Source organism: Sinohyriopsis cumingii, chromosome 9 (assembly GCF_028554795.1).
Source record: "Sinohyriopsis cumingii isolate HCF-2022 chromosome 9, ASM2855479v2, whole genome shotgun sequence".
NCBI classification, from domain to species: Eukaryota; Metazoa; Mollusca; class Bivalvia; order Unionida; family Unionidae; genus Sinohyriopsis; species Sinohyriopsis cumingii.
Window position 1 is genome coordinate 9,189,706 of NC_142969.1, and position 21,864 is coordinate 9,211,569.

At 34.6% G+C, this 21,864-nt stretch overlaps 1 protein-coding gene across 1 annotated transcript in view; it reads left to right on the top strand.

The window, feature by feature from the left end:
• The window catches only part of LOC149791251 (uncharacterized), a 226,430-nt gene that overhangs the window by 183,324 nt on the left and 21,242 nt on the right, over nt 1–21,864 (top strand). Inside the window, exons 59-65 of the mRNA XM_089969727.1 lie at nt 1,592–1,751; nt 3,559–4,103; nt 6,826–6,974; nt 10,571–10,984; nt 13,526–13,630; nt 18,235–18,344; nt 19,668–19,911. Of these exons, the coding sequence (XP_089825853.1) occupies nt 1,592–1,751; nt 3,559–4,103; nt 6,826–6,974; nt 10,571–10,984; nt 13,526–13,630; nt 18,235–18,344; nt 19,668–19,911 (1,727 nt within the window). The remainder of the gene's footprint in view (nt 1–1,591; nt 1,752–3,558; nt 4,104–6,825; nt 6,975–10,570; nt 10,985–13,525; nt 13,631–18,234; nt 18,345–19,667; nt 19,912–21,864) is intronic.

The following is a 21,864-nucleotide window of genomic DNA, read 5'->3' on the forward strand; positions in this document are numbered from 1 at the left end:
ATGTGTGATAAGTAAAAGGAAGTTCTATTCTTCCATCTGATGTTATATAATGTGTAATAATTAAAAGGGACTGGGAGTTATATTCTTCCATCTGATCTTATTTATTATATGATGTGTGATAATTAAAACGGACCTGGAGTTATATTCTTCCATCCGATCTTATTTATTATATGATGTGTGATAATTAAAATGGACCTGGAGTTATATTCTTCCATCCGATCTTATTTATTATATGTGTGGTAATTAAAAGGGACCTGGAGTTATATTCTTCCATCTGATCTTATTTATTATATGTGTGGTAATTAAAAGGGACCTGGAGTTATATTCTTCCATCCGATCTTATTTATTATATGTGTGGTAATTAAAAGGGACCTGGAGTTATATTCTTCCATCTGATCTTATTTATTATATGATGTGTGATAATTAAAACGGACCTGGAGTTCTATTATTCCATCTGATGTTATATAATGTGTAATAATTAAAAGGGACCGGGAGTTATATTCTTCCATCTGATCTTATTTATTATATGATGTGTGATAATTAAAAGGGACCTGGAGTTATATTCTTCCATCTGATCTTATTTATTATATGATGTGTGATAATTAAAACGGACCTGGAGTTATATTCTTCCATCCGATCTTATCTATTATATGCGTGGTAATTAAAAGGGGCCTGGAGTTATGTTCTTCCATCTGATCTTATCTATTATATATATGATCTGATCTTGTGTAAATTATCATGACTTCATCTCTCAAAGCCATCAAGGTTCTCAATACCTTTGATGGACAGTTGGTGCCAGGGTACTTTTTCTCCGTACCTCATCATGGAAACAAAGAGTAATACAAGAAAATGCAATCCATTTTGTTATTTCTTAAGTGATTTTAGCTACAAGGTCCTTGCTGTATTCAAATTTGTGAGCAGAGTGATATCTCCACCATAATAGGGCAGAGTTTGTGGAAAATAGGAAAAAAGGTGTGTAGATTGGTAAAAATTTAGAATGCTTACAAATCACTTTAAATAGACATTTTCTATACTCTTTTGTCAAATATCGAAACAGGAAATATGCATAAAACTTTATGAAAATATTTTTAAACTTTTGTATCTGGACTTAGCAAAGTTTTTATATTACTCTGTTGTTGTTGCTGTAGTTGTTGTTGTAGGGTTTAATGCCATTTTTCAGCACACGATAGGCTATACATGGCAGCCAGAATAATGGTGGAGGAAGAACCCAGGAAAATCTCGGAAAGCACCACCAACCCACGAGAAGCTACTGGCAAGCTTTCTCACATACCCACATTAGCTGAATCCGAGACTCGAACCCACGCAGACAGATGTGAGATGGCAGTGATCCGTAATGGAGAGCGCTTTAGACCACTCAGCCACTCGGGGGCCCCTACTCTGCTGGTGATAAAGGTTATGCCCTTGAAAACAGATTACCTTCATAAATCATAGTGTAAATCAAATTTTGATGCTTCTGCAATTTAAAATATGAAATTTATTTACCTTTGCTAGCAGTTGGTCTGTAAAGTGATAATTTGCTCATGAATTTTAATATTGTTGGTCATTCTTCTTGGTATCCTTTTGTCAACAGAGGCAAATCGTGAAGAGAGACAGAGGCTTAGTGGGGGGGATCAGCCCCTGATGTTTCCACTTGACCAGGATATTCCATTCCTAGGAGGAATGCCACCTACTTTCAAACCCAAACTGCCATCACCACCGAGGATTGAACCCAAGGTTGAGGTCCTTCCAGAGTAAGTATATATTTGTGTGTATTTGTTTCCATTCGTTGACTGTACACCTTCCCACAGATAGGGAGCTCAGTTGGTTGAGCTTTGAACTCTTAATCCAAGTGTTGTCAGTTCAATACCTGGCCAAGTCAGCCTGGGATTGCTACCTCAGTGTGGCATTTGGAAAGCCACTTTGCTCTTTCTGACTCTGTGCAGTCTGCAGTTAGGTTAATGCAGTTTTCAGTTGGATCTGACTTATAAGAGAGTATATATACCATGGAATTTGAACCCACACACGTTGGGTCAGGATTCTGGTATACCAATCCCTGAGCCCCCATGGTGCCGAAGGTGATTTTTTTATATAGAAAACCTAGATTGATATTTCCATCTTCAGGCCAGAATTTGGAATCAAACTCAGGACCTTAGAGTTGTAAAGCATGCACATTTCTGCTGCACTTTCTTGCCTCTAAAGTTTATTTTAAATAGTGTTATACATAGAAGATAGAAATAATGAGTATAAAAAATACAAGTGTAAAACAAATTAACTTTTGCTAGTAATATGTAATTTGAACACACTTTGTCATCCATGTGTATGTCCATATGTATGTATTACATGTTGAAATACTAGGATAAGCTCCATATTACATTAAAGTTTAGTGTTCAAGTTTTTATATTAAGCTCAGTGTTGATGTTTTTGGACAAAGTTCATTGTTTATTGTTTTTAGATTATCATTGTTAAAGTGTAATTTTGTTTAACATTGAGCTCAGTTTCCAAGTTTTATTTCTCTATGTGTACAACAGACTTAGCTTCTATGATGTGTCATTTCTCTATATGTACAACAGGCTTAGCTCCTGTGATGTGTCGTTTCTCTACATTATATGTATGACAAATGTAGATCCATGTCACTTATGTCTCATTTCACTATATTATTTGTACAACTGACTTAGATCCGTGTTGCTTGTCTCATTTCTCTGTGTACAAGAGACTTAGATCCATGTTACTTATGTCTCATTTCTCTGTATGTACAAGAGACTTAGATCTGTGTTACTCTATATTATTTGTACAACTGACTTAGATCCGTGTTACTTATGTCTCATTTCTCTATATTATTTGTACAAGACACTTAGATCCATGTTACATATCTCATTTCTCTATATTATTTGTACAACTGACTTACATCCATGTTACTTTTATCTCATTTCTCTATATTATTTGTACAAGACACTTAGATCCATGTTACATATATCTCATTTCTCTATTATCTGTACAACATACTTAGATACATGCTACTTTTGTATCATTTCTCTCTATGTGCAAGAGACTTAGATTCATGTTACTTATGCCACATTACTCGATATTATTTGTAAAACAGACTTAGGTCATGTTACTGAAGTGTCATTTCTCTGTATTATTGTACAACATACTTAAATCCATGTTACTCATGTGTCTTTTCTCAGTATTATTGTACAACATACTTAAATCCATGCTGCTTATGTGTCATTTCTCTGTATTATTGTACAACATACTTAAATCCATGTTACTTATGTGTCATTTCTCTGTATTATTGTACAACGTACTTAAATCCATGTTACTTATGTGTCATTTCTGTATATTATTGTACAACATACTTAAATCCATGTTACTTATGTGTCATTTCTCTGTATTATTGTACAACATACTTAAATCCATGTTACTTATGTGTCATTTCTCTGTATTATTGTACAACATACTTAAATCCATGTTACTTATGTGTCATTTCTCTGTATTATTGTACAACATACTTAAATCCATGTTACTTATGTGTCATTTCTCTGTATTATATTACAACAGACTTAGTCGAAGCCCAGAGACTGTAATATCTTCATCTTCACCTGAGCTTGGATTTGGAGAGACAGAAAATGAGATGGATTATCCAATGCTACGGCCCATTGATCCCGATAGGTCTAGTGGAGATGACGGAACCTCACCAACAGTTCCAATTCTTCAGCCAGTTCCAATTAAGATTCCTGTGATCCACATTAAACAAGAAAATCTGCTTCCATTAGATCCTAAAAAGGAGCAGAGGGATCAGCTGCAAGCATATCTACCAGTAACTGAATTGTCACAGAAGACAGAAATGGAGCCAGAGTTTAGTCATGTCATTGGAAAAGAACATTTCTCAGGAGACATTGATCCATTTACAGGACTTTCCAGGACGTTTGCTGGCCCAAATCAGAGTAAAGAAGTGTCTGTGACAGTGACCTTGTCAGCCAAGGCTGCAGAAGACATAGGTGGAGTGTTATCAGCTATTGCAGATTTGCTCAAGATTGCTGTTCCACCAAGCTATGAATTGAGTAGGAGCCCATCCCCTGAGCGCTTGAAAATGAACATAAAACGTAAGTAAAGATAGTAATCATAATGATAATAACTTATTTGATGACTGATAACTGTTAATTACAAAGACTGTTACTCTTTATGAGCCCCCATTATGTACATTTATCACAGCACATTGTACTCCAGTATAAGAAGACCATGCTTATATCATGTCACGACATACCCCGGTGTAACATGGCTGCACCTATATCATGGTACATTGTACCACAGTACAAGATGACCTTGCCTATATGATGGCACAATGTACCTCAGTACAAGATCACCTTGCCTATTTGATGGCACAATGTACCCTAGTATAAGATCACCTTGCATATATTATGACACGATGTAACCCAGCCACTGTATAAGATGCTGCTGCCTATATCACATAAAAATACCCCAGTATAAGATGACCTTAACTATATCACAGCAGTGTACCAGAGTATAAGATGACCTTGTCTATACCATAGCACAGTGTACCTAAGTATAAGATGACCTTGCCTATATCACAGCCCAGTGTATAAGATGACCTTGTCTATATCATAGCACAGTGTACCTAAGTAGAAGATGACCTTGCCTTATCACAGCACAGTGTATCAGAGTATAAGATGACCTTGCCTATATCACAACAGTGTACCTAAGAGTAAGATGACCTTGTCTATATCACAGCACAGTGTATCAAAGTATAAGATGACCTTGCCTATATCACAACAGAGTGTACCTAAGTATAAGATGACCTTGCCTATATCACAGCGAAGTGTATCAAAGTAAAAGATGACCTTGCCTATATCACAGCACAGTGTATCAGAGTATAAGATGACCTTGCCTATATCACAACAGAGTGTACCTAAGTATAAGATGACCTTGCCTATATCACAGCGAAGTGTATCAAAGTAAAAGATGACCTTGCCTATATCACAGCACAGTGTATCAGAGTATAAGATGACCTTGCCTATATCACAGCATAGTGTACCTAAGTATAAGATGACCTTGCCTATATCACAGCATAGTGTACCTAAGTATAAGATGACCTTGCCTATATCACAGCCCAGTGTATAAGATGACCTTGTCTATATCATAGCACAGTGTACCTAAGTAGAAGATGACCTTGCCTATATCACAGCACAGTGTATCAAAGTATAAGATGACCTTGCCTTATCACAGCACAGTGTATCAAAGTATAAGATGACCTTGCCTATATCACAACAGTGTACCTAAGAGTAAGATGACCTTGTCTATATCACAGCACAGTGTATCAAAGTATAAGATGACCTTGCCTATATCACAACAGAGTGTACCTAAGTATAAGATGACCTTGCCTATATCACAGCGAAGTGTATCAAAGTAAAAGATGACCTTGCCTATATCACAGCACAGTGTATCAGAGTATAAGATGACCTTGCCTATATCACAACAGAGTGTACCTAAGTATAAGATGACCTTGCCTATATCACAGCGAAGTGTATCAAAGTAAAAGATGACCTTGCCTATATCACAGCACAGTGTATCAGAGTATAAGATGACCTTGCCTATATCACAGCATAGTGTACCTAAGTATAAGATGACCTTGCCTATATCACAGCATAGTGTACCTAAGTATAAGATGACCTTGCCTATATCACAACAGAGTGTACCTAAGTATAAGATGACCTTGCCTATATCACAGCATAGTGTACCTAAGTATAAGATGACCATGCCAATTTCATGACACAATGTACCCAACCCAGTACAAGGTGACCTTACATATATCGTATATTTATTCCCCAAAATCTACCACCAAAGCCAAACCCATCAATATGCACTGGTTAATTCCCAAGATTATTATTTTACATGTGACCATACAGTTCTGTCACTAAAAAAAAAAATATAAAGGCACTTGACACAGAAGCATTTGTAGGTATTGCCGTGAGTCAGTTGCCTTTTTTCACATTTGATTAAAAGGCACATTTTATTATCAAGATTACATTGAAACTGAATTAAAAAGTAAAATTAAAACACAAATTTTATCATTAATTGGTATTTATTTTTATAATGTTGCCACCATTAGGCATTTCCCAACATTTTTATTTGACCAATATATTTTGTCTTTTATTGAGAGAAGAGTTTTGTTAAAGAAAATAAGACAGCATGCATGCTTTCTTCATAAAATTTTCAAATTTCATGATAACAGATTTAAATTTTTATGAACCACCATTCCTAATGAAAATATGAATTATATTGTGATTTAATGTACCGTATATGCTTGCTTATCAGTCAGATTCAACAGCATTTAATGCACCGTATATGCTTGCTTATCAGTCAGATGAAAATATGAATTATATTGCGATTTAATGTATCGTATATGCTTGCTTATCAGTCAGATTCAACAGAATGGATCCTGAAATGGCATCGCATAATGCGCCAGTAGATCATTGTCTGTGTTTGTTCTAATGATGACTGTTAACAAACTGCATAAACCCAGATCTGCTGGCACATTATGCAGTGGCAGAAATGGGTCTCTGCAGTTTGCAGCTGGACTTTACTTATACACAAGTATTTATGGTATGAACTTTGGTCCTGATTTTTAACATTAAGCAAGTAGGACCTTATTTTTGCTTTTTCTTTTGGATCCATGCCTGGCACAGCATTTTGCTTGAGTTTGCAAGTTATTGTGACAACAAAATCAGGCAGCTTGTATCTGATCTGTCATATTACAGACAGACATATCTAAAATTATATTATGTCTAATGTTAATATATGTTTCAGACCAAGAAGAAGTGATAAATATCCAGTCCCTGATGAAATCTAAGCCCAGATTTTGCCGCCACTGTGATGTGATAGTGATGAATGCTGGGATTAGCAAGAAAAAAACAGAAGTGCCTTTCCTTTCAAAAGAGGATCAGGTACCTAATGAAGTAAGAAATAGTTGTTAAAACGATCAGGTATCTAACTAAGTGAGAAATTGTTGCTAAAAAGAGGATCATATACCTTATGAAGTAAGAAATAGTTGTGAAAAAGAGGATCAGGTACCTGATGAGGTAAGAAATGGTTGTTGAAAAACACAATCCTTTAACGATGCAGAAATGTTGTCAAACTTAAAAGTAAATCCTGGTTAAATGAAAGATGCATTCGAACCTGAAGAAAAATATATTTTCCAATATCATGGAGTTATTTGTAGAAGAAATAGTGCTTCAGACATTTTATTTAGATATGATAGTTTTTAAGTAAATCCTTTAGTTTTAGATGATAGTGTTTGTATTCTTGGATATTGTGAGCAATATTGAGCAAGACCACAATGTCCAGTAGTACAAACTTAATTGTTTGTTACGTAGTCCTATTTGTTCAATAATAAATTGTATATAAATTACATGATGGAAATTAAGAAGGATACAAATGTTGAATAAAATATTGTTTTATTTATTATCAATGAATCACATAAAAATACATTCTGTGACTTTGTTTCTGTTTACATATTGTAGCATTGTAATAGATGCACTGTAATGTCATGTTACACTGCAGTAAGCTGGTTGGATGCCGCAGTGTGCTTGACAATGCATTTTAACATGAAGTCTTTCGTTGGATTTATAATGGATCCATGAAGGTTATTGTAACAGTACTTTTGTTTTACCATCAGCAATATTATACTAAATTAATTCAAAATGTGTGGATGGCCAGACATAACTAATATTAGGTGTAAAAATGTGACATTTTCTTTTGCATAGTGCTTTTTGTCAGCTCCGCAGATTTATGTTTAGATTAATGACACATCATGACTATGACATTAACATCTTTTTTTGACAATGAGACATGATGGCCATGATGATAACTTTTAGATTTGATAATGAGATATGATGGCCATGATGTTAACATTTAGATTTGATAATGAGACATGATGACCATGATGTTAACATTTGGATTTGATAATGTGAGACATGATGACCATGATATTAACATTTAGATTTGATAATGAGACATGATGGCCATGATGTCAACTTTTAGATTTGATAATGAGACATGATGGCCATGATGTTAACATTTAGATTTGATAATGAGACATGATGGCCATGATGTCAACTTTTAGATTTGATAATGAGACATGATGGCCATGATGTTAACATTTAGATTTGATAATGAGACATGATGGCCATGATGTTAACATTTGGATTTGATAATGAGACATGATGGCTGTGATGTTAACATTTAGATTTGATAATGTGAGACATGATGACCATGATGTTAACATTTAGATTTGATAATGTGAGACATGATGGCCATGATGTTAACATTTGGATTTGATAATGAGACATGATGGCCATGATGTCAACTTTTAGATTTGATAATGAGATATGATGGCCATGATGTTAACATTTAGATTTGATAATGAGACATGATGGCCATGATGTCAACATTTAGATTTGATAATGAGACATGATGGCCATGATGTTAACATTTAGATTTGATAATGAGACATGATGGCCATGATGTTAACATTTAGATTTGATAATGAGATATGATGGCCATGATGTTAACTTTTAGATTTGATAATGAGTGGCCATGATGTTAACATTTAGATTTGATAATGAGACATGATGACCATGATGTTAACATTAGATTTGATAATGAGATATGATGGCCATGGTGTTAACTTTTAGATTCGATAATGAGTGGCCATGATGTTAACTTTTAGATTTTATAATGAGACATGATGGCCATGATGTTAACTTTTAGATTTGATAATAAGTGGCCATGATGTTAACATTTAGATTTGATAATGATACATGATGGCCATGATGTTAACTTTTAGATTTGATAATGAGATATGATGGCCATGATGTTAACTTTTAGATTTGATAATGAGTGGCCATGATGTTAACATTTAGATTTGATAATGAGATATGACAGCCATGAGGTTAACATTTAGATTTGATAATGAGATATGACGGCTATGATGTTAACATATAGATTTGATAATGAGATATGATGGCCATGAAGTTAACATTTAGATTTGATAATGAGACATGGCAGCCATGATGTTAACATTTAGATTTGATAATGTGAGACATGATGCCTATGATGTTAACATTTAGATTTGATAATGAGATATGATGGCCATGATGTTAACATTTACATTGATAATGTGAGACATGATGGCCATGATGTTAACATTTAGATTTGATAATGAGATATGATGGCCATGATGTTAACATTTGGATTTGATAATGAGACATGATGGCCATGATGTTAACATTTAGATTTGATAATGAGACATGATGCCTATGATGTTAACATTTAGATTTGATAATGAGATATGATGGCCATGATGTTAACATTTACATTGATAATGTGAGACATGATGGCCATGATGTTAACATTTAGATTTGATAATGAGATATGACGGCCATGATGTTAACATTTGGATTTGATAATGAGACATTATGACTATGATGTTAACTTTTAGATTTGATAATGAGACATGATGGCTATGATGTTAACATTTAGATTTGATAATGAGACATGATGCCTATGATAACATTTAGATTTGATAATGAGACATGATGGCCATGATGTTAACATTTAGATTTGATAATGAGATATGATGGCCATGATGTTAACTTTTAGATTTTATAATGAGATATGATGGCCATGATGTTAACATTTAGATTTGATAATGAGACATGATGACTATGATAACATTTAGATTTGATAATGAGATATGATGGCCATGATGTTAACATTTAGATTTGATAATGAGATATGACGGCCATGATGTTAACATTTGGATTTGATAATGAGATACGACGACCATGATGTTAACATAATGTGAGACATGATGACTGTGATGTTAACATTTAGATTTGATAATGAGACATGATGGCCATGATGTTAACATTTGGATTTGATAATGAGATATGATGGCCATGATGTTAACATTTGGATTTGATAATGAGACATGATGGCCATGATGTTAACATTTGGATTTGATAATGAGACATGATGGCCATGATGTTAACATTTAGATTTGATAATGAGACCTGATGGCCATGATGTTAACATTTAGATTTGATAATGTGAGACATGATGGCTGTGATGTTAACATTTAGATTTGATAATGAGACATGATGGCTATGATGTTAACATTTAGATTTGATAATGAGACTTGATGGTCATGATGTTAACATTTAAATTTGAAAATGAGACATAATTGCTATGATGTTAACATATAGACTTGACAGTGAGACATGATGGCTCACAATAAGGCATCATGACCATAAGGTTGCAGGTTTCAGTTCCAATCATTGCATCTGCCCAGATCGGCTGCATTATTTTCCTTGGGGAAGGCACTTTATCTACTTGCCTTGGTACAGCAACCTTCAAAAGCATTGCCCTGCCTTGAAACCCCAAATTTACTGACCATACTAAGCATAGAGATTGCATAAATGTTTGTACACATCATTTAGAGGATTTGATTGTTGGTTTGTTGCATCATTTTCTCATCTCTTTTATTCTTCAGGAATTTGAACAGGATGAGCTGCTGTTCTGCAGCATGAACTGCTACTCCCACTTTGTCGAAACAAGAAAAAGCTTCAAAGAGGCAGAGGCCAGATTCAAGGAAACTAGCAGATTGCTGGAGCAAAAAAGTCTTTTAATCTCTGACCAGGTCACTCCTGCAAAAGAGTTGTCAGTTAGCACTGCTTTGCTCAGTTCATCTTCGCCCCCAACTGCAACTCCATCTGTTACACAACCATCAACTGCAAGTTCTGTCATTGGAGAATTGCTTTCAACATCTGAACCTATGACACCCTTAAAATCCATGCCAGGTACACCCATATTGACAAGCCCAACACAGCGACCAAAGTTGGAAGATAGACTGGGAAAGAAACACAAGAGGAGCAGCAGTACAGGAATCGAGGCCACACCTCCAAAGGTAGAAATCAGTTAAGCTGATCTCCCCTGGGAGCATACACTGTATAACCACTGACTTACAGTGTGAATGCCAGTGAAAGCCTGCAGTATCATAAAGAAGTTGGCAACTTTTATCTTCATATGTCACCAGTGCATGCAGTGAGGGCATCTGGATCAGTCCCTAACACTTGCAGTTTGGGCATCTGGATCAGTCCCCAATACTTGCAGTTTGGGCATCTGGATCAGTACCCTATACTTGCAGTGAGGACATGTGGATCAGTCCCCATTACTTGCAATGAGGACATCTGGGTCAGCCTCCTGTTGCAATGAGGGAATCTGGGTCAGTCCCCAATACTTGTAGTGAGGGCATCTGGGTCAGTCCCCAATACTTGCAGTGAAGGCATCTAGGTCAACCCCCAATGCTTGAAGGGGGTGGCAGAAGCTCCAAAGTTAAGATCATTGTTGATAAAATTAGATTTTGCCTATGCATTACTTATAGGAATGAAAACTTGTGTTCTGATGATAAGATCTCAGGCCATGCAACTTTATACATATCTTCCCTATAGCTCAAGGAAGAAGCCTATGGATTTGGATGACAGTAGCTCCAGGTTTAAGGTCAATCTTGTTTCCTTTGCATATTTATTTCTATCCTGGGAGTGGTTCGTGTATGTACATACATACGTATGTATGTATTAGAGTTTAACAGCATGTCAGAAAAGTAGTGGCTATAGGGCCCCAATAAAAAGTTCATATTTCAGGAGGTATGCATGTTTCAGGTATGTGAGTCCTAAATGTGATTAGTATCATCATTAGGATTCTGTGCTAAGTATGTGAGTCCTAAATGTGATTAGTGTCATTATTAGAATTCTGTGCTAAGTTTGCGAGTCCTAAATGTGAATAGTATCATCATTAGAATTCTGTGCTAAGTATGCGAGCCCTAAATGTGAATAGTATCATCATTAGAATTCTGCAAGGTATGTGAGTCCTAAATGTGATTAGTATCATTATTAGAATTCTGTGCAAGGTATGTGATTCCTAAATGTGATTAGTATCATCATTAGAATTCTGTGCTAAGTATGCGAGCCCTAAATGTGAATAGTATCATTATTAGCATTCTGTGCTAAGTATGCGAGCCCTAAATGTGAATAGTATCATCATTAGAATTCTGTGCAAGGTATGTGATTCCTAAATGTGATTAGTATCATCATTAGGATTCTGTGCAAGGTATGTGAGTCCAAAATGTGATTAGTATCATTATTAGAATTCTGTGCAAGGTATGTGATTCCTTAATGTTATTAGTATCATCATTAGGATTCTGTGCCAGGTATGCAAGTCCTAAATGAGATTAGTATCATCATTAGGATTCTGTGCAAGGTATGTGATTCCTAAATGTTATTAGTATCATCATTAGAATTCTGTGCTAAGTATGTGAGTCCTAAATGTTATTAGTATCATCATTAGAATTCTGTGCTAAGTATGTGAGTCCTAAATGTTATTAGTATCATCATTAGAATTCTGTGCAAGGTATGTGAGTCCTAAATGTGATTAGTATCATCATTAGGATTATGTGCAAGGTATGTGAGTCCTAAATGTGATTAGTATCATCATTAGAATTCTGTGCAAGGTATGTGAGTCCTAAATGTGATTAGTATCATCATTAGGATTATGTGCAAGGTATGTGAGTCCTAAATGTGATTAGTATCATCATTAGGATTCTGTGCTAAGTATGTGAGTCCTAAATGTGATTAGTATCATTATTAGAATTATGTGCTAGGTATGTGAGTCCTAAATGTGATTAGTATCATCATTAGAATTATGTGATAGGTATGTGAGTCCTAAATGTGATTAGCATCATCATTATGGTTCTGTGCAAGGTATGTGAGTCCTAAATGTGATTAGTATCATCATTAGAATTCTGCAAGGTATGTGAGTCCTAAATGTGATTAGTATCATCATTAGAATTCTGTGCAAGGTATGTGAGTCCTAAATGTGATTAGTATCATCATTAGGATTCTGTGCAAGGTATGTGAGTCCTAAATGTGATTAGTATCATTATTAGAATTCTGTGCAAGGTATGTGAGTCCTAAATGTGATTAGTATCATCATTAGGATTATGTGCTAGGCTATTACATCAGATACACTAGAGGTAGGTCATATAACAATTCAGAGGAGGTACACTACATCATGTGGAACACTTGTTTTTTGTGATAATTGTTTGTAGATATGACAGGTGGTTTTTATTTATGCCTCACCATGGCAATAGTAGGGGCAAATAGTTAACCTTATTCATCTTTCTGTTTAATCTTATGGGTATAGACATGTCCAGCTTTCCCATTTGGTTATGTTTTATGTTTAGGTCATTTCTGACACTGTACTGGGACATCATTGTTCTTGAACACATTGCTGTACTAATTGGTTATCTTATTAGCAGAGGTGAGGCATATCCGCACACTGTGATGGCACATAGTTCCACTGTTGTATAATGTGTAAAAGATTTGTATCATTGAAATAAAATTTCAGTCCAGTAGTGCACATGGATTTACAACCAAAAAATTCTTTTTAGCCACTAGTAAAGAAGTGGAAGGGAATTCGGTACAAGAAATGGGATCCAGAGTTCATAGGCAACATGGAAAAGAGGCCACAACCACCATCCCAAGAGATTGATGATGTAAGTTTTTGACATTGTCTTCAGTTATTTTATATTTTCCTGAGGATATGGTATTTGTGTTTCCATCCTTCCACTTTCACTTTTGTTTCCTATTAATAACTTTCAAGCTGTTTCTAATTAAGAAATTGGACTGTATAAACACCGTCATTAGGTTTGTTAACACCACATTGGTGCATGAGAGAAAATACAGTAATTGAAAATACAATTCTGATGATTTAAACAGTTATTTAGGAGAAATGTTCATAATTTTTCACAAATAGAATGGTTCAGACTATGACCAGTGCACTCTAAGGTGTCTAAAAAATAGCACAGAAAAGCATACTGAAGCCAAGGGTTATTGTATATCTATTACATACATACCATTTTACAAGTCAGTCAAAATACTAAATTCAAGAACACAATCAACTGAAGGTTTTGGTGGGAAACTAAGAACCTCAGAGCCATTAAGCCAAAACAATGAAAAAGTATCATTTCTGCTGGCTGAATGGACTGTCACACAACTGCCGCTTTGCAATTTTCCCCATTTAACTATTTTGATATAGTATTAGGCTAGTGATAGACGACATACTATGTATGATACAGGTCAAAGCTGGGGTCCTGCCATTAGCATGCATGCAAGTCACAGGGCACAAACATATGTCTTCTTTAGCTGGTAATAAGAATGGTAACAAATATACTTACATTTGTGCATCATGGCACGAAATAACCTGATACACTCCAAAATTGTACTATAATTTCAACTACATTTCCAACTGAAATCACATTTTCATTACTGCTATGAATTGACCCAATAAATCCAGTCCATCTTAAGCAGAAAGGCAGAATTGAGTTGGATCAGCTGAAAAACAAAATCCATCCATTCCAGACCAACTGTACATGTTTTTTTCAATGCACATTCATTCATTCAAAATATGAGTCTAAATTTCAATTTTAAGTGGACCAAAACGAGAATTTTTATATAAAAAAATTAATATCAAGTTCAATGGTCACTGGGCCTTTTTGAAATAAGCATAAATTCATTTACTTTCTTGTAGTACAGTACTTTATTATGAAGTCTTGGGTAGGTAAAGGAAATGAGTATATTATAAAAAGGTTACTGCATTTGTATGGGAAAATATGAACTCATTTTCTTAAACTAATACTGACATCTGCATTGTGCAGTATTATTCAGAAAAAAAAACATTCATATTTTCCCATAAAAATCCAGTAACCTACAAGTACAACTTTTGCAATATAACATGGTGTCATATACTGATATACAACTGGCACAATATAAGTTGATTTACATATTGATATAAACCTGATACAATATAACTTTGTGTCTTAGGTATTGATGTGTAACTGGTACAATATAACTTGGTGTCTTAGGTATTGATGTGTAACTGGTACAATATAACTTGGTGTTTTCTGTATTGATATAAACCTGATACAATATAACTTTGTGTCTTAGATATTGATGTGTAGCTGGTACAATATACCTTTGTGTTTTCTATATTGATATAAACCTGGTACAGTATAACTTGGTGTCTTAGATATTGATATACAAGGATACAATGCAACTAATTGTCTTATATATTGATGTGTAACTGGTACAATATAACTTGGTGTCTTAGATATTGATATACAACTGGTAAAATATAACTAGGTGTCTTCTATATTGATATACAACTGGTACAGTGTAATTTGGGGTCTTATATATTGACATACAGCTAGTACAATATAACTAGGTGTTTTCTATATTGATATACAACTGGTACAGTATAACTTGGTGTCTTATATATTGATATACAACTGGTAAAATATAACTAGGTGTCTTCTATATTGATATACAACTGTTACAGTATAACTTGGGGTCTTATATATTGACATACAACTGGTACAATATAACTACGGGTCTTCTATATTGATATACAAATGGTACAATATAACTTGGGGTCTTATATATTGATATACAGCTGGTACAGTATAACTTGGGGTCTTATATATTGACATGCAACTGGTACAACATAACTAGGTGCTTTTTATATTGATATACAACTGGTACAATATAACTAGGTGTCTTATATATTGATATACAACTGGTAAAATATAACTAGGTGTCTTCTATATTGATATACAACTGGTACAGTATAATTTGGGGTCTTCTATATTGATATACAACTGGTACAGTATAACTTTGGGTCTTATATATTGATATACAACTGGTACAATATAACTTTGCATCTTCTATATTGATATACAACTGGTAAAATATAACTAGGTGTCTTCTATATTGATATACAACTGGTACAATATAACTAGGTGCCTTTTATATTGATATACAACTGGTACAATATAACTAGGTGTCTTCCATATTGATATAAAACTGGTACAGTATAATTTGGGGTCTTATATATTGATATACAACTGGTACAATATAACTTTGCATCTTCTATATTGGTATACAACTGGTACAGTATAACTAGGTGCCTTTTATATTGATATACAACTGGTACAATATAACTAGGTGTCTTATATATTGATATACAACTGGTACAGTATAACTTGGGGTCTTATATATTGATATACAACTGGTAAAATATAACTTGGCATCTTCTGTATTGATATACAACTGGTAAAATATAATTAGGTGTCTTCTATATTGATATACAACTGGTACAATATAACTAGGTGTCTTCTATATTGATATACAACTGGTACAATATAACTAGGTGCCTTTTATATTGATATACAACTGGTACAATTTAACTAGGTGTCTTATATATTGATATACAACTGGTGCAGTATAACTTGGGGTCTTATATATTGATATACAACTGGTACAGTATAACTTTGGGTCTTATATATTGATATACAACTGGTACAGTATAACTTGGTGTCTTCTATATTGATATACAACTGGTAAAATATAACTAGGTGTCTTATATATTGATATACAACTGGTAAAATATAACTAGGTGTCCTCCATATTGATATACAACTGGTACAGTATAATTTGGGGTCTTATATATTGATATACAACTGGTACAATATAACTTTGCATCTTCTATATTGATATACAACTGGTGCAGTATAACTAGGTGCCTTTTATATTGATATACAACTGGTACAATATAACTAGGTGTCTTATATATTGATATACAACTGGTACAATATCACTTTGGGTCTTATATATTGATATACAACTGGTACAGTATAACTTGGTGTCTTCTATATTGATATACAACTGGTAAAATATAACTAGGTGTCTTCTTTATTGATATACAACTGGTAAAATATAACTAGGTGCCTTTTATATTGATATACAACTGGTAAAATATAACTAGGTGTCTTCTATATTGATATACAACTGGTAAAATATAACTAGGTGTCTTCTATATTGATATACAACTGGTAAAATATAACTAGGTGCCTTCTATATTGATATACAACTGGCAAAATATAACTAGGTGTCTTATATATTGATATACAACTGGTACAATATAACTAGGTGCCTTCCATATTGATATACAACTGGTAAAATATAACTAGGTGTCTTCCATATTGATATACAACTGGTACGATATAATTAGGTGCCTTTTATATTGATATTAATCTGAAACAATATAAATTCATGTCTTACATACTATTATACAACGGACAGTATAACTCATTGTCATAGATATTGATATACAACTGACAGAGTACAACTCAGTGTCATAGATTTGATATACAACTGACACAGTACAATTCATTGTCATAGATATTGATATACAACTGACACAGTACAATTCATTGTCATAGATATTGATATACAACTGACACAGTACAATTCATTGTCATAGATATTGATATACAACTGACACAGTACAACTCAGTGTCATAGATATTGATATACAACTGACAGAGTACAAACTTAATGTTATACATATCGATATAAGATGGGCTTCATTGTTCCTGGTTGACGGTAAAATGGTAGCAGATGGAGCTAAAAATTGACATTTTGTCCATATAAAATACATTGTTTCCACTTCACTTGTGAAATTTATTTCTGTATATCTACTTAAAAGAGGTAGATGTCCTCTCTTTGTTAATAAAAAAAAGGAACACTGGTATTTGATTATCAGCTTTACTAAAAAGTGAAAGGTACCTGGAGTGCTTATCTTGAAATGAAGGAAACTAAAAATGTTTGCCCACCCTACTCCCCAAAACAGATTTACCTTGCCTTAAGTGATTGAAGTACAGTAGTGCTGATTGTTGCAGTTTAAAAGGATTCTTTACAAATTGTATATGTTTGTGTTTACTTTGTTGATTTTAAATAATTGAACTGTAAATTTCCTTTTGATACCAATTTCTGTAGATATTATCGTTGCTACAAACCATAAATTGAAATATCCAACATGCAATGTCTGTCAGATGCTTACATCTGTCTTTCATTTTAAGTACCAGTAGAAGTTTAATTCTTCTGCACACCCTTGAAAGTAATTGAGTTGTTGGTGTATTTTTGCAGTTTATGTTTTTATGATGTCCATGTTTATTAAAATTAGCAGAGATAGTGTTGTCTACTTGTATACCTGTCTACCTGTCTCTCTGTACACCTAATAAATGCTCATTTTTTTATACAGTTGATGAAGACATTGAACATGACATTGTCCGTTTATACAGTAGTGGAGGACACCAGGAAATGTGCCTTCTGCCATGAAATTGGGGATGGAGTCACAGATGGACCATCGAGGTCAGTGATTACAGCATTCTATCTTGATAGGACCTTTCATTATAAGACAGTTTCTTTATAAAAGCTTGTGTAGTCATTTCCATTTTTTATGTAGCAGTAAAATTATGTGTATAATGTACTTAAGTATTAGATGGTTTCTATGTTAAACATGTTACCAGATTATTTTTAATATTACGAAAATACTCTGCTACCTCCAAATCCAAATCTTCTTGAAAGATGAAAAATGTTTTTTCTGTCTGTATATCATATAGATGAATAGAAGTACTTTGTTGAAAGCTTTACTTTGTAGTAATATTCCTATTTGACAATGTATTTAACTTTTCAGTTACATACACCTAACAAATTAGAGCAAGCTAACCTAAAGCTTTCGTCCTTACCCTAAGGACTTCATCAACAAACTGATGTGATCTCTGCTGACTGTCAGCTCAGCTCAGTGGAATGGTGAGCGATGTTAACAGATTGTCCCAGATATGTGGCAGGTTGTAAGCGAGATTAAATGAACATCGAAGACCAAGTTCAAGTTTGTCTGAGGTATCACAGCACATCCACCACGTTTGCCCCTGGCCATACTATAACTTGGAACTCCGTAGATCGAGATCGAGCCTGGTTCAGTTGGGTGTTTAAGGAATCCATTTACATCCATGTGCACAAACCAACTCTGAACAGGGATGAGGGCCGTTACAACCTGCCACATATCTGGGACAGTCTATTAACATCGCTCACCATTCTATCAAGCAATGTTGACAGTCAGTAGAGATCACATCAGTCTGATGATGAAGTCCTTAGGGCTGTTCCATTAAAATAAACATGGTGCACAGGGAAGGCAGTTTTTAACAAATATATGCCGGGGTACTATGATTTCACAGAGCTCATATTAAAATGATAAAATTCTAAATGGCATCTATGGGTTAGTGCCCCACTGTAAAAGTGCCTTCCCTGGGTACCATGTATGTTTTAATGGAACATCCCTTAGCATAACGACGAAAGCTTCAGGTTAGCTTTATCTATTTTGTGTGAGTGTGTGTAATTGAAAAGTTAAATACATTGTCAAATAGGAATAGAAGTAGTTCTTACAGGCTAGCCTTGTTTTTTTTAATGGCCACCCATACCACAGATGTAACCAGTTGAAACTTTTCCTTGTAATTTATATTTAATTTTGATCATCCAACATTTATTTTTATTCGTATAGTAAGATTCGTATACCCACAGGGGGTCAAGATGTTGTTCCCAAGAATTGATTTCATTATTTTATTAGTTGAGACCTCTTGCAAATGACTATAGTTTTGACTTAGAGTTCTTATAAATATTACTTTCCATTTCTAGACTACTGAACATGGACATTGACAAGTGGGCCCATTTGAACTGTGCTCTGTGGTCCTCAGACGTGTATGAAACGCTTAACGGAGCCCTGATGAATGTGGACCAGACGTATAAAAAGTCACTGACAGTGGAGTGTGCTGCATGCAGGCAGACTGGAGCAACAGTCAACTGTTTTCGATTACATTGTACTAAGGTTTACCATCTTGGATGTGCCATCCGAGTCGGATGTAGGTTTTTCCAAGATAAGGTAAGAGATGCAGTGCTTTTTATAGCAAAAGAACATGTCTATATGTGTGTGTGTGTTTGTATTATGTTTGTACTGTCTGTTGTCTCCGGTGATGAAAAAGCTATTTTGTCATGTGACCGAAAAGCTTGCAAGTCGGCTATGCCAAAACAATGAGTCTACCAGTCTTGTCTGACAGGACACGTATATTCAGTAGCTTCTCAACATAATTTGCATTAGTATCTTAATGTTACATTCAAAAAAGAACAAATGAAGATTTGAAATCAGTATATTCTTTTTATTTTTTCAAAATTTCATTCCAAATTATGTTCATGATGCACTTGAATATATCAAACAAGTTAGAGGATGTTCAGCAATGCATTCTACTTGATTACAGTGTATGCTAGAAAATATTAAATTACACAGTGCAAACCCAGTTAAGTTACACAGTGCAAACCCAATTAAGTTACAGAGTGCAAACCCAGTTAAGTTACACAGTGCAAACCCAGTTAAGTTGCACAGTGCAAACCCATTTAAGTTACACAGTGCAAACCCAATTAAGTTACACAGTGCACACCCAGGTGCGCATTCAGCACACCTGACTCTAGACTCTACAGACTTGACACACCCAACTCCAGTGTTGACTTAGCACACCCAGCTCCAAATAGTGTTTACTCAAACACTCCAAACAGTGTTGACTCCTAACACTTCAAACTTCCTAACACTTCAAACTCCAAAACAGTTTTGATTCAGCACACATAACTCGAACATTATTGGACTCCTAACACTCCAACCCCAAAACAGCACCCATAACTTAAACAGTGTTGACTCCTAACACTCCAACCCCAAAACAGCACCCATAACTTAAACAGTGTTGACTCCTAACACTCCAACCCCAAAACAGCACCCATAACTTAAACAGTGTTGACTCCTAACACTCCAACCCCAAAACAGCACCCATAACTTAAACAGTGTTGACTCCTAACACTCCAACCCCAAAACAGCACCCATAACTAAACAGTGTTGACTCCTAACACTCCAACCCCAAAACAGCACCCATAACTAAACAGTGTTGACTCAGATCGTCAGTTTCGTTGACAAACAGCATTGATCCTGGTCTATGCAATCTCTCTATGGGCACACATTTTATAACGAGCTAATACGGTATTGTAATCAGATTTCTGATATGTTTTACCTACGAAGCACAGGCAAGACAAAGATACAAGGCTATCCCACTATAGTGTGTTTCATTATGTAAGTACATTATAATGAAAGTGGTCAAAATGTATATGGGATGAGGGAGTTGAACACAATGTATGGTATTAATTTTACTACCAGCGTTTGTAGAACAGATGACATTAGGATAGACCCATGCTCAATGAAAATGAATTATTGATTGCAGGAACATAAATTCGGCTCAGTAAACTATAGGTTTCTGAAACTGAACTGATTTATATCTATTTGTCAGCCTGGCTGGTTGTTTTGAGTAATGTTAGGGAATAAGGAACATCTAAGACAACAAAAAAAATAGGACACCAATGACACATCCGTGTCATATCCAGGTTAGTGTTATAATGAAATGTGTTACAGTGGGGTACCCTATATCACTTTCTGACTGTTGTCATTGTTGTTGGCCTTGGTTTCAAGGTTAAGTTTCTATGTGTAGAGCTGTGAAACTTGATAATAATTATAATGCAAGATATTGCTCATCACAGGCAAAAGGAGGTCACAGTGGCCTATTATTCACACTCTGTAATACCAGACTCTGCTGTAAGAAAGAAAATATTGGAGAAAACAAGCAACTCAGATTTTAAAAACTAAAAAAAAACTGTCTCAAAATAATATTGTAACATGTAGATGGAAATAATATTATATCACACAATGCAGATATTGACAATGAGTTTAGATTTCAATCAGTTTGATATATTTTTGAGTGGAGAAAGTGTGCATGTCTAATATGGTCATTTTTCGTTTCAG